A 14,936-nucleotide genomic window follows, 5' to 3' on the forward strand; every position below is an offset into this window, starting at 1 on the left:
GCTCAAGTGATAATCCAGGTGTTATTAACTTTTGTGGTTCTGGTTTTTGGTTACCCAAGCTGCTTAAACTTCTTCAGCAGAAATTGTTCCTTGTAGTTATGTTGTTATCCATGTGCACAGCAACTGCAATTTTCTCTCCCACTCCAACATCTTCTCCTTAGCCTTGACACTGGTGTGACCCATGCTCTTAGCTGCAAAAAATTATGCCCATTCCCCTAGTTATTTAAAAGACATCTGGATGTGTACATGAATAGGAAAGGTTTAGAGGGATGTCGGCCAAATGTTGGCAAATGGGACTAGATCAGTTTAGGATATCTATTCGGTATTGTTGAGTTGGACTGAATGGTCTGTTTCCATACTGAATAACTCTGACTCTATACTCTCCACTACTACAACCACATTTCAGTTTTACTCCCCAAACTGAAGGGTGCTCTGCACCACAGCATAGTGTTTGCTCACACTCCCTAAAGTTGCTGCTTTCTTTCATATAAGCTGCAAGAATCACAAACCTATTAGACAGTCATGTGGCCTGAGGCTCCTCCACTACTACCTTTTGGATCCCAGTGCCAGCCTCACTTGCAATTACACTCACCTATAACTAACCACAGACTAAATCAGAAATACCTAGCCTAAATTGTGTGACTGGCTTTTGGAACATATTTACCCCTCATGTCACATTGCATTGTTCAAAGCTTAGACACCGAGCTGAAGCTCACAAACTGTAAATGTGGTTGCCGAGGATCACACTGGTGTTCACTCGGATTGACATACTACAGCTGCCACACATCACCTGGCCTGCCACTTTATTGTGTTTAATTCAACTAATTAGATTTCCAGAAATGTCACACATCAGTGGTTATTATTAAATAGTTTGACTAGATAAGCAAGTAACTTAATCCAACATTTACCTCTGAAAAAAGTGGAGAACAGGTAATTTACAGTATTAAGGCACTTTATGATCTATCTGTATTTAAATGCAAAGTTAAATTTATCCAACCACCTCAACTCTGTGATTTTGTTAGTGTAAAGATCAGTCTACACAATCTGAAGGGCTGCTTCAATTGCTTTTATGTTCTGCGATTTAGTTATTGCAAGGGCTAGGTCGAATTTTAAAACTTGCTTGAAAATGTATTTGTGGAAAAGGCTAATCTCCATCTGCAGAACTCTGCAATGCTGCCATTACTTGTCAAATATATTCATTACAGAATGATGCACTGTGAATCTGTTTCAGTATGATCTGTTGAGACTGTGTTTGTTGACGGTGAAAGTGTGAGGCTACTACAGATGCATAAAAAGGCAATCAGAGCAGTAGTCGTTTACCATATGCCATGCAGTGAATTCACTCATACTTGTTACTCAGGTCCCTAAATCTCTAATACATTTAGTCAATAATCATTCCGACATGGCTTCATATACTAACAATAAAGCCTGCATTTGTTTTTATTCATTCATGGGATGAGGGAGTTGGTGGGTAGATCAGTATTTATTGCCTATCCCTAATTGCCCAGAAGGCAGTTGAGAATCAACCACATTGCTGTGGGTTTGGAGTGACACGTAGGCCAGACCAGGTAAGGATAGTAATTTCCTTTGCTAAAGGCCATTAGTGAACTAGATGGAATTTTTCCCCCTATAATTGGCAGTGGTTTCATGATCATTTAGACTCTTTAATTCCATACTTTTATTGAATTCAAATTCCACCATCTGCTTTGGCAGGATTCGAACCTGGGCCCTCAGAATGTTACCTGGGTCTCTGGTTTAATAGTCTAGTGATAATATCACAAAATCATTGCCTCCCATATATAGTGCAGGACATAATCATTCTTTTCTATATTTCCCTTTTTATGCTTTAATTATTCTTTGTTTATATTTTTTATTCATTCATGGGATACGGGCATCACAATTTGGGCCAGCATTTATTGCCCATGCCTAACTGTCCTTGAGAGAGTGGTGGTGAACTGCCTTTTGAACCACTGTGGTCCATTTATCGTTGAGACATTCACAATGCTGTTAGAGAGTGAGTTCCTTGATTTTAGCTCAGTGACCGTGAAAGAACAGTAATATATTTCCATGTCAGAATGGTGAGTAGCTGGAGGGAACCAGCAAGTGAAACTGTTCCCACCTATCTATGACTTTATCTTTCTAGATTGTCGAGGTCATGGGTTTGGAAGGTGTTGCTAAAGGAGTCTTGATAAATTGCTTCAGTGCCAATTGTAGATTACTGCATACTATATGTTGGCAGTGGACAAAGTTAACATTGCAGTGGTGGTGAGTGCTAGTCAAGTGGAGCTTATTGAATGTTATTGGAGTGCACACACCCAGGCAAGTGGAGGGTATTCCATCACAATCCTGACTTTGTAGATGGCTGATAGGCTTTAGCGAGTCAGGAGGTGAGTTACTCGCTGCAGGATCCCCAGCCTCTGACCTGCTGCTGTAGTCACAGTATTTATATAGCTAGTCCAGATCAGCTTCTCATCAAAACTAAGCCCAGAATGTTGGTAGTGGAAGATACAGCTATGGTAATACCATTGAAAATCAAGGTGAGATGGTTGTATACTCTCTTTGTTGGAGATGGTCATTGTCTGCAGTGTGTGGCATGGGTCTTGCCACTAATCAGCCCAGTCCAGAACATTGTGCAGGTCTTGCTTCATTTGAACACAGACTGCTTTATTATCTGAGACTTTGAGGGGCCAGAAATCGATGTTGAGGATTCCTAGGATAACTCCCTTCCAAATGCATACCACTCTGTCACCTCCTCCAATGATCCTGACCTGTCAGTTGAACGAGATGTACTATAGATAATAGTAATATTTGGGACATCATCTGCAAGGTATGATTCCATGAAAATGAGTATGTAAATTTGTGTTGGACTACTTTGTAGGTTAACTCAAGCAATTCTGGCAGAAATCACTGATGTTAGGAGGATTTTGCAGGGTCAACAATGATGTGTATGCCAGTGTTATGTCTGGTGTTTTGATTGATGAGTGGAAATAGTTTCTATTTCATTTTAGTTATTTCAGTAGACAATAGGTGCAGGAGATGGCCATTCGACCCTTCAAACCAGCACCACCATTTATTATGATCGTGGCTGATCATCAACAATTAGTGTCCTGGTCCTGCCATATTAGATTCGATTAGATTCCCTACAGTGTGGAAACAGGCCCTTCAATCCAACCAGTCCACACCGACCCTCCGAAGTGTAACCCACCCAGACCCATTTCCCTCTGACTAATGCACCTAAATTGCATATGGGCAATTTAGCATGGCCAATTCACCTGACCTGCACATCTTTTGGACTGTGTGAGGAAACCAGAGCATCCGGAGGAAACCCACGCAGACACAGGGAGAATGTGCAAACTCCACACAGACAGTCACCTGAGGCTGAAATTGAACCTGGGACCCTGGTGCTGTGAGGCAGCAGTGCTAACCACTGAGCCACCATGCTGCCCCCATAACCCTTGATTCCTCTGTCTTTAAAAGCTCAATCCATCTCTTTCTTGAAAGTATCCAGAGACTTGGTCTCCACTGCATTCTGGGGCAGAGCATTCCATATATCCACCACTCTCTGGATGAAGATGTTTCTCCTCAACTCTGTTCTGAATGGCCTACCCCTTATTTTTAAAAACTGTATCCTCTGGTTCTGAACTCGCCCATCAGCAGAAACATGCTTCCTGCCTCCAGAGTGTCCAATCCTTTAATAATCGTATACGTCTCAATCATATCCCCTCTCACCCTTCTAAACTCAAGTGTATACAAGCCCAGTTGCTCCAATCTATCAACATATGATAGTCCCACCATTCCGGGAATTGACCTCATGAACCTGCGCTGCACTCCCTCAATAGCCAGAATGCCCTTCCTCAAATTTGGAGACCAAAACTGCACACAATTCTCCATTTCGTTCAACTATTTGTACTAGTTAGATATGTCTGACTATCTTGCTAGGCTACTTCAGAGGATATGTAGAGTCTACCATATTGCTGTGGATCTGAATCATATATAGACCAAACTGAACAGAGATTGAATCTCCTGGGCCAGACTGAGAATGGCAAGTATTACTTCTCTAAAGAAGTGAGTTTTTACCATAATGCACAATGGTTTCATTGTCACCAATAGGCTAGCTTTTAATTCTAGACACTTTTCCAATTCCTGCAGTAGAATTCACATAATTTGCTCCTCAGATCATTAACATGATTTTTGGATTATTAATCTCGTTACAATACCACTGAACTACCACAAACCCTTGGTAGTCATTCACAGCTAATTTTTCTACTTGCCATTTATGTTACAGGTGTAATGTGGATCAGTACTCAAGTCTAGAAAAATAAGAAAACATTGAAGGAGGAAAGTTGAACCTGTGTACAATGAAAGGAAGCAAAAAATTTCTCTCAGCACATACCCTGCAAAGGCTGTTCAGAATCTTATGTGTTTAAATAATATCACTTCCTATTTTTTCCACATTCCCACGAGTATAGGACCAATCAGGTCAATCTCTTTGTTCCAGGTGTAACCCAGTTTATCTTCATGGAATTGCCTCCAGTGCACGTATTGTCTACTTGTGCAGAGGGTGCGAGATGGTTAGCTTGCTGATACTTATTGCCCATGGTTATAGGGTAATATTTAGAATGAAAGCTAAGACGAGGTATAGAAGAAGCTGTCTTTTTTTTTCCTGATGGTCCTGGTGAACCAATTATGTGTATCTCAATGGATACAGACAGCTCAGGGAAACTATTAAACTTAATTATTAGCTCTGCTTGTGTCACCAAAAAACCAAAAATTCAAATACTATATCTGAATTATTAAATGCTTGTTATTTTAAGTAAGTGACCATTTTGCAGCAAGTTCAACAGAATTTCAGAATAGCTATATTTAAATGTTTGTCTTGTATTATAATGAGCTTTCTAATTTTAATCATGTTGTTGTAATTTTGCAGAACATTATCTGTTTATGTTAGATACTTGCTGTCTTTTTTAAAAGTGTCTTCTCAAGTCTCTCTCCCACAACACAAGCTCTGTGAAATTTGAGTGGCACAGCTTGGTCACTGAGGAGAAGGTGTTTTGCATTGTTCACCCTGTTTGTGAACGCATCGCCAATGCTGACAATGTTTTCACATTTGAAGGTGATGTAATCTCTGTTAATGAAGAGATTGCTCGCACTTGGAGCCAAGCCAAACATGCATACTTTTAGAACTTAGTCAATGTGATCAAATTGATAAATTTAACTGCAGTGTTGGCACATAGTTGCTACATAGCAACTATCAGTTGTAGAGGGCGTATAGCAGGGTGACTGGATTTAATGTATTACTTACAAAATATACCATTAGAATTCAAGCTAGGCTCATTGGAGGAAAGGTTGGGAGGGAAAGGTTTCAATTCTTCAAAGTACGAATAATACAGATCAACTTTTTAAAATCTACAGTAATTGATTCACGGAATGCGGGTGTTGCAGGCTAGGACAGTAGTTATTACCCATCCCTAACTTGATTTAGATTTAAGATTCAGATTTTTTGTCACATATATTCAAATTCAGGAGTTCAGGGAAAAGTGTTTCGTGTCGCCATACACAGCATCATCTTAGGTACAAAGGTAATTAGGTATAAAGTATAAGAGAAACAGGGTTTAAAACATTAAGATTCACCTTCATAGAGTAAGTAGAAAAATAAAGAAATGAGATATGTATTAATATTCATGTCCTTCTTAATTTAAGCTAGAAAAATAAAGGAATTAAGTTAAAAGTTTAGCGGCTTTTGATGAGTCCTGTGTTTATCTCACTCTTTGGGAGACTTCAGCTGCCTGTTCTTGATGCCGCTGTGGCAGATACTGGGGGGAAATATCCCTTACTGCTCACTGTTCCTTCATGAGGTTGCAATGCCATTGCTGCTGCTGCTACTGAAGATGCCACTTCCCTATTTCCCTGATCTCCTACTGCTGCCTCCAGAACATGCCTAGGTAAGACTCATTCACACACTGAGAGACAGCCATGCCAGGCCGAAAGACCACCATGAGCCACCAAGAACCACTGCCATATGTCGCCAAGGGACAGGGCCAAGACAACACCACGGGCACATCACCGAGGACAGGAAGAAACACCAAGAAGGAAAGGAACAAGAACAAAAAAGAATGAAATGGGCAGAGCAGACAAGCTCTGGCTGAAGTATCCTACTCTGCCGCCATCTTGAATAGAAATTGACCTTGAGAAAGTGGTAGTGAAGAATTGCTTTATTAGCTGCTACAGCTCTTACAGTGTATGAATACTCATGCTATTTAGAAGGGAGTTCCAGGATTTTGATCCAGCAGTAATGAAGGAACAAAGATGTAATTCCAAGTCAGGATGGTTTGTAGCTTGGAGGCCTACTCACAGGCAATGGTGTTGATTTCCTTGAGGTGATAGAAGTCACAGATTTGGAAGGGACTGTTTAAGGAACCTTGATGAGTTGTTGCAGCACATCTTGTAGATGCCACTGTGCCCTGAGTGATGGAGGGAGTAATTGTTGATGATGTTGGATGGGGTGCCAATTAACCGGGCTGCTTGGTCCTGATGTGAAGCTTGTTAAGTATTGTTAGAGCTGCACTCATCCAGGCTGGTGGGGAGTATTCCATCATACTGCAGATTTGTGTCTTGTAGATGAAGGGTGTGCTCTGAGAAATCAGTGAGCTACTCACTGCAGAATTCCCCAGCCCTTGAAATACTTTTATAGCCACAGTATTTCTATAGATAACGCAGTTCAGTTTATCTTCAATGGACACCATCAGGATGTTGATCATGGAGTGATGGTTAGATTTTCTCATGTGGAAGATGGTCATTTTTTGGAACTTGTGTGACACAAATGTACTTGTCACTTGTCAGTTCAAGTCTAAATATTGTCCGGATCTTTCTGAACATAGACAACTTTAGTATCTGAGGAGTCACAAATGTTGGAGAATGTTACAAAATCATCAGATCACTTATGACCATGTATTAGGGGGTGGTGGCAGGGGTGTGGTCATTGATGAAGCAGCTGAAGAGACCATGACATCATCCTAAGGAACTCCTGCAGTGATATCCTGGTGCTGAGATGACTGATCTCCAAAAAACACAACCATCATCCTTGGAGGTATGACTCCAACCAGCGGAGAATTGTTTACTCCTTCCCATTGACCCAATTTGGTAAGGTCCCTTGATCCTACACTGAGTCAAATGCTACCTTTATTTTGAGATTACCTTTACTTCCTTTTTTGAGTTTTAGCTCTTTTATCCATGTTTGGACCAAGGCTGTAATGAGGTCAGGAACTGTTTGGGCTGGGGGGAATCTAAACAGAATATCAATGAGCAGGTTAGTTGTTGAGTAAGTGCCACTAATAACACCATTGATGACACCTTCCATCATTTGATAATGGTTGAGAGGAAACTGCTGCGGTAGTAATTGGCTGGGTTGGATTTGTCCTAAATTTTGTCTAGAGGACATATTTGGACAATTTGAACATTACAGTAGTGCTCCCGTACCCACTGGGGATATGTTCCAAGACCTACCGCGGAAGCCCAAAATCGCAGAACGGTACAAGCCCATTCATTTGAATGGGAAACGTACCTGCCCAGCAGCCTCTTGGTTCCTGGTTCTGGAACGTTCCTTGTAATATGTTCAGGCCATGGTAATATGTTCACTGCTCACTTAAGAAGCTCTTTAACAGTGGGTAACTGAAACCGCAGTTTCCTCTCAGTGCTCTAGTTTCCTCCCATAGTACAAAGATATGCAGGTTAGGTGGATTGGCCATGCTAAATTGCCCACAGTGTCCAAAGATTGTAGGACAGGTGGATTAGTCATGCTTGTTCTGATGATAAGGTGTGGAAGTTGGGTCCAGGGTGGGATGCTCTTCAGAGGTTCAGTACAGACTCGATGGCTCAATGGCCTCTTTCTGCACTGTAGGGATTCTATAATACTATTACTAATACAGATTAACATAAAATCATTTGGTAATTAAACTCTGGTTAAAGATTACTCTTGATAGTGACTTTTTACTCCCGGGTAATTGTCTGAGGCTGTTTACATTCATTATGATCTGTTTGACTGTAGAATGCTTCCTATCACATTCTCTCTCTGAATAACAGCAGTTATTTCACCTTTACAACATCTGACGTTGCCCTATTCTCAGCTCTTCAGTTGCTGAAACCTTCAGCCATGCCTTTGTTAGCTTCAGATTTGACTGTTTCACATGTACTTGGCTGGTCTCACCTTGCATTGTCTGTAAACATCAGCTGATCCAAATCTCCTGCTTTCCTAACTTGCACTGAGTCCCATTTGCTTATCACACCCAAGTTTGTTGATCTACATTGGCTCCTGCTCTAGGACTACCATGATTTTCAAAAGTAAATTATACTCATTCTTGTTTTTGTATTCCTTAATGGCCTCCCCTTTATCTCTCTCTGTATATTCTCCTATCTCTATAACTGTCTGAGCTCTTTTTGTGCTCCTTTCGTTCTGGCCCTTTTTTGTCTCCCTGATTTTGATTACTAGATCGTTAGCTGTGCTTTCAGCTATCAGTGCAATGACATGAAGAATTTCATTCCTAAACATAAACAGATAACTCTTGCTTTATAACAATCAATCTACCTCTGAATTAAAAACTGACTTTAAGAACCGACATTTTGAGAAAGAGAGTTCCAAAGACATGTGATCCTCTGAGAGAAAAGCTATCTCTTTTAAAAGTGTGAGCTCATATTTTAAACAGTGACCCCAAGTTCTAGATTCTTCCACAAGATGAAACATTTTCTCCACACCAGCCTGTCATGACCGTTCAGAATGTTATGGGTTACAATCAAGGCACCCTTTATTCTTCTACCCTTTCCATTCTCGCTGTCTCAGTGCATCATTGCCTCTCTCCTCACTTAAGAAGCTTTTTAACATTATTTCCTTGACTAAACTATTGTTTCTGGAATATTAACCCAGAAGCCAGATGAGTACAGCAAAGTCCAAACTCACCAAAATGCATTTCTGTAACACAACAAAAATGCCTCATGACTCACTGACTTGATCTTTCTTCCCATATCTGCATCTACGTCTTTCATGAAGGTGGTATCTTTCACTGATATTAGCCTGTTGTGTAATAGAAATATATGACCTTTATTATGACCTGCAGCATCTGATTCTTTTCTCTTTGTTCCTCCAGTAAACTTTGACCATTTCCAGATCTTAAGAGCAATTGGCAAAGGCAGCTTTGGGAAGGTAAGTGTGTTTCATCATTGGCAATATCACAAGTCTGTTCTAATCTCTGCAGAATTATATTTTATTCTTCTGTATTGCAGCAGTGTGCCATAATAATTTACCTATACCAGCTTGTGGCTGAGTTATTTTATCTCCTTTTGTTCATCCATGCTAGTTGAACAGATGCCACCTAAAAAGAAAGTAATATCATACAAATCTGTGAGTGAATCAAAATCTAGTTGGTGCCAGGAATGATTTTACTAATGCAAGACAGTATATGGAGAGAAGAGTGTAAGGAGTGCAGGAATGCACATAGGCTCTCACTCGCTCTCCCTGAAACATGCATGCTGTCTGGCATGGAAAGCACAGTTTGAGTGTGAAGGTGCGAATCTAACGCCTGCGCTTGCATTTACGCTCGCTTGCATAGACTCTTTCCGACACACATTTATGCACACGTGCACATCTCATGTCAGCCCTTTAAATATTGAAAATCCACTTTTAATCAATGCTTTAATATTATTTTGTGAAACAGAAAAGGGAGTATTAGAGCTGCATGACCAGATGACAAATTACTAGGCAACTGATGAAAGTTTAGTTCAGTCAAGTAGACAGATTGACATTGTGTCACTCCTGTGGACCATGGTGAATGTTAAACTCAGTGCAAGGTTTGAGGATGATGGAAAACTGGTCCTTTCGTGGTCCTTTATTTATTCCCAAAGGCCATAATTTTGTGATCCTTTATTTATTCCCAAAGACTTTAACCTTTGTATTATGGAATTGAATGTTAAGAAAAGGGGAAAATAATTTCACGTCACAAAGTATGATGTGACATTTTGATTTATATCTTTTGAGGTTGGAAACACAAACTGGGTTGTTCCCTGATATCACAATCCTGCCTCAGGCCTGACACAGATGTTGGGAGGTGTACAGGTTAGAAAGCCTGTCTTGGTACTCTGGTGGTTCGGTTCCTTAATTGTGGGTTAGGCACCTTAGTCCTGACACTTCGCTTACCAGCTGTCCCTGTCAAAACACCCTACACCCTCAAAGCCTCAAGTGTTTTCAGTCAATACAATGATCAATTTCAGGGTGTATAGGTGCAGTAAAATCTGAAGCTCGACATTGTTCAATTCATAATGTGAAGTAGGCATCACCCCTTGAAACTTCTGTACAGATCCAACCTCTGTGTAAAGCTCAGAAAGAAGGTCCACATGACAGGCATGTTCATTTTCCAAATATGACTATTTGGGCTATCAAAAAGGATCTGACTCCATGAAATAGTACTGGGTGGGATAGGATGTGTGTGTGGTGGGTGAATTGGAGTTGATGAGATTTGCTGTGCATGACGTGGAGGAGCCACTGTTGGATTGGGGTGCACAAAGTTAAAAATCACACAACAACAGGTATAATGGGCAACACTATCTTTCGGAGCACTGCACCTTCATGACTTTTTTTTAGATTAGACTTAGATTAGACTTAGTGTGGAAACAGGCCCTTCGACCCAACAAGTCCACACCGACCCGCCGAAGCGCAACCCACCCATATCCCTACATTTACCCCTTACCTAACACTACGGGCAATTTAACTTGGCCAATTCACCTGAGCACATCTTTGGACTGTGGAGGAAACGGGAGCACCCGGAGAAACCCACGCAGACACGGGGAGAACGTGCAAACTCCACACAGTCAGTCGCCTGAGTCGGGAATTGAACCCGGGTCTACAGGCGCTGTGAGGCAGCAGTGCTAACCACTGTGCCACCGCTCAGGCAGTTGTGGAGCATAAGACCATACAACACAGAATTTATAGTATGAGATTACAGTGTCATGCAACTGAAATGATATATTGAACAAACCTGGATTGTTGTTACTTGCTCATATTCTTGTCCAAGAATCCTGGTATCACATCCATTTTTAAAGTTTGGCTGCCTCAGTTCTGAGTTAGAGGCATGAAATTCCAGATCTTAATTAACTTGTACTTACCTAACTAAAATACCATCACGTAAATATGAAAGCAGCTGTACTTTATAAGTCATTGACATCTCTATGTGAGCATGTTGCTATGCAGTAGAAAGGCATACTTTGGTATTTTCAGTGTATAAATAACCCATTAAGAATACAATCCCCGACTTGCAGAAAGGCAGAGAGAATTGACTGCAAATGCCAATAAGTAGTAGAAGAAAGCCATCCTCTTAATGAATCCTCTAATATTTCTCTGTGTTAATCTCCTTTCACAAGCCAGTCTGTCACACTGAACGTAGATTCAGACTGTGATCCTTTGCAGTAAGTCATGTTACACTTGATCTCTGCATCTTTAATACATATCAATTTTAGAATAAGATCAATGTTATGCTGTACCACTAAAAAAAGCTATTGCTTGACAAAAAAAATGAAGGCATGATTATTTTCCAGGTCCACATCATTGCAGCATCTTCCTGAGGCCACCAAAGTGCTTTGACTCATCTTCAGGTTCTCATAATCTTGTTCTGAGCTTCTACTACAACACTGAACTTTTGGGTGATTTCTTGTTACTCGTGTTACAGTAGAAGCTGAAACCAAATTGTTGTGCCAAATTATTCATTTTCTTTGACAGTGAGAAAGCTCTGTGGCTGTCTACCATTTCACCTCAAACATCTGAGTCCTTATGTCCATCAGGATCAGGGATTTCCTGTATGTTCCTTCATTGAAATTATCATCTGAATCCTTCACAGCAGAATTTATCTATGAGCTCGTCATCTGGGGAATTAGTGCACAAACTCCATTTTCTCCTTACTTGCAGCACACTTGTACCCAGTGGCTCATTTACATGGTGCCAGTGTCTTGAGCTGAGAGCTACAAGCGTCAGATGAAGTGACAGTGCCTCTTCATCAGAGATCTTGTTCAATATTGCACCATGACAAGGCTGGGGTGGCAGGCTAGGTAGACGTTTTTGGGTATCTGAAAGTACAAGTATAATGGGGGAGTACTGTTGTAAGGGAGGACGATGAGAGTGGCAAGTAAGAGGTCCAAGATCACCCTAACTGGAGCACATACTTCCAGAAGGATTGCAAGATGCGACACATTTTAAAGAAGGAGCCTTCATGTAAGGATTTGGAACTCAGCACATTTTGAATGCCTTCAACAATGCCAAATACAGCTACTTCAATGACAGCCATCTCCATGGTGCAAAACATCATGATGTCCAGCGGTTTCCAGACCTATAAGTGTGGCTGTCCTCACCAGGTTCTGGTTGCAACCTGTGGTTATGGGCTGCCTATAAAAGCAGGGCAACAATGTCAGGGGCTGTCATCTATTGTGTTTGGGTGATGCTTCTGACATAGCTGCATAATCAAAGGCATTTGGAAGCATCAGTCAGGTGCGAGGCTGACAGCATTAGTTAGTTTCTTCGGGTGAAGTATCTGATTGTTAGGCATGAGTCCTTATTGCAGATGGATGAGTGAAGGTACTATTAAGCAGAGTGAGAGATTGGACAGGAGACATCACTTCATGATGTATTCACTGACCGTAAGAGCTCATTGAACTTTACGTGGCACTACAGCCAAGTTTTTTTTTTGGAGAATGAATTGTCTGTCTGGGAATTGGCCTCTTTGTGCCACCCATTCCCTCCCAAATCCTGTGGCACCTGTGGAAACGAAACATCTCTCCTCCTTTCCACCTGAATCACTAAGGCTTCCAGTGCAACATTTGAAAATCTCTGCCCTCCCTGCCCTACTGCTCCATCTGCCGTCTAGGTCCTTGCAGCCAAAAACTCCTTGGCAGTTGCAGGAGCTTCTGTTACATAAGAGCAGCTCTCCTTTAAGGGATGAGGCTATCTTTCAGAATGGTAAGCTAGCTGTGTGTTAGGGAGTTATGCAGTCTCACTGGTGCATAATGCTACCATAATGTGGATTACCAGGCAACATGATGCTCACACACTTGAATCTTCAACCACCCTGTACCTGATTATTTGTCAACAAGCCCTGATAGTAGATTTCTAAATTTTAACACCCCAGCTTGAATATGAACAGGGTCAAGATCAAACTGGAGCTAATATCTCATCTCTAATAACTTGCCATTGTTGCCTATTTAGTGATCATATGGGGAGGTGATGACGAAGTAGCATTGTTGGTTACCTAGATTTCTCAATTAACAGTCTAATGTTCTTGGGACATGAGTTGGAATCCCACCATGGTAGCTGGTGGAATTTGAATCCCATAAAAAAAATCTGGAATTAAGAGACTAATGGTAATTATGAAGCCACTGTTAATAATTGGAAAACCCCATTGGTTCACTAAACCCTTTAGAGAAGGGAATCTGTCATCCTTACTTGGTGTGGTCTGCATGTGACTCCAGACCCATAGCAAAATGATTAACTCTTAATTACTTGAGCAAGCCATTCATTTGTAACAATTCCTGCAAAGTCTGAAAAAAGAAACAAAACTGGATTCCCTATACATAGACTGTTGCTGTTCAAGAAGGCAGTGCACCACAACTAGTAATGGAAAAATAAATGTTGGCCAAGCCAGTGATGCCCACATCCTGTGAGTGAATTAAAAAAAATCATGATGGTGGATGGAGGATGCGTGTGGAACTTTATTTCAGCATAAGTCCGTGCAGGAAGAGCAGCCAAAAAGATAGATCGAAAGCAAGCCAGAGAAATTAAAATTGAGTTGTATTCTCAGCAGATTTCTAATAGAGGAATGAGGACATTGTTTGAAATTAATTAGACTGTATGTTGAGGCCAAGATGACATCTTCCGAGTCTATGAATAATGCATTGTTATGAAATTGTTTCTTCCTGAAGGGAATATATCCCCTGGATGTTCGCCAGAATGCACAGTCATTTTGCTAAAACCACTTTCATTAATTCATCAGGCATGTATCAGAAGTCAGTAGACCACTTTTATGGACATAAGTAGTCGGCATCTTTCCTATAGCTCCATGTGTAAATGACACAAAGTTGGAAAGTCAAAGAAACTGGTTGTTTACCAATGAAATGGGAATACAGCCACATTCATAACAGCCCCCAATCAACATGGCTTCCAGACAGTGTAGGTTAGGAAATCATAAACTTTCTGCAACTGATTATCTGCCTCTTAACTAAAGAAGTGGAAAATCATGAGAGTCAGGTCCATTTCTCTATCAACACAGTTAGCGAGTACCCAATGAATGCCCCGTCATATATCTTTTATATTGTATGTCATTATCCAAATGCAGCCTCCCCTTAGCTTTATTTTTAAAAGAGATGAGAAAATTATGCTCAACACTTTGATGACATTAGATCATTTCTCTGTATTTCTTTCTTAGGAGTCATTGCCTGAAGAAAGAAGTAAGTACAGGAGGGAGGAAGAAGTAGAAATGTATTCTGCTGAGATGTAATGAAAATGTGATAGGTGGAGGCTCAGGTGGAGTACCAGCAAAAAAAAATTGTCCTGAATGCTCTCTTTCTGTGTTCGAGAGAATCAGGAAAATAACTTTAGCCAAGATTGCAACCGAAGTTATGATAAGATTCTCATAACTTCTTCATGACCCTCTAAACAAATGGAGGGAACAAAATGTTTTCAACCTCCACTTTTGGTAGGTCTTGTTTGAAGACCGTAAGACATAGGAATAGAAATTAGGCCATTCCTGATGAAGGGCTTTTGCCTGTAACATCGATTTTCCTGCTCTTCGGATGCTACCTGACCTACTTTTCCAGCACAGTAAACTCTGATCTCAACTCTGGGGTTTCCAGCATCTGCAGTCCTCACTTTTGCCTTGAAATTAGGCCATTCAGCCCATCGAGTCTGCTCC

The 14,936-nt window shown here is 40.9% G+C and overlaps 1 protein-coding gene across 2 annotated transcripts in view; it reads left to right on the top strand.

Moving 5' to 3' along the window:
- Positions 1 to 14,936, top strand: part of LOC132823148 (serine/threonine-protein kinase 32A-like) — a 290,383-nt gene that overhangs the window by 77,008 nt on the left and 198,439 nt on the right. For both annotated transcript variants that reach the window (XM_060836715.1, XM_060836716.1), the window contains exon 2: positions 9,138 to 9,193. In XM_060836715.1, coding sequence (XP_060692698.1) covers positions 9,138 to 9,193 — 56 coding nt within the window. The remainder of the gene's footprint in view (positions 1 to 9,137; positions 9,194 to 14,936) is intronic.

This window comes from Hemiscyllium ocellatum, chromosome 16 (genome assembly GCF_020745735.1).
Source record: "Hemiscyllium ocellatum isolate sHemOce1 chromosome 16, sHemOce1.pat.X.cur, whole genome shotgun sequence".
NCBI classification, from domain to species: Eukaryota; Metazoa; Chordata; class Chondrichthyes; order Orectolobiformes; family Hemiscylliidae; genus Hemiscyllium; species Hemiscyllium ocellatum.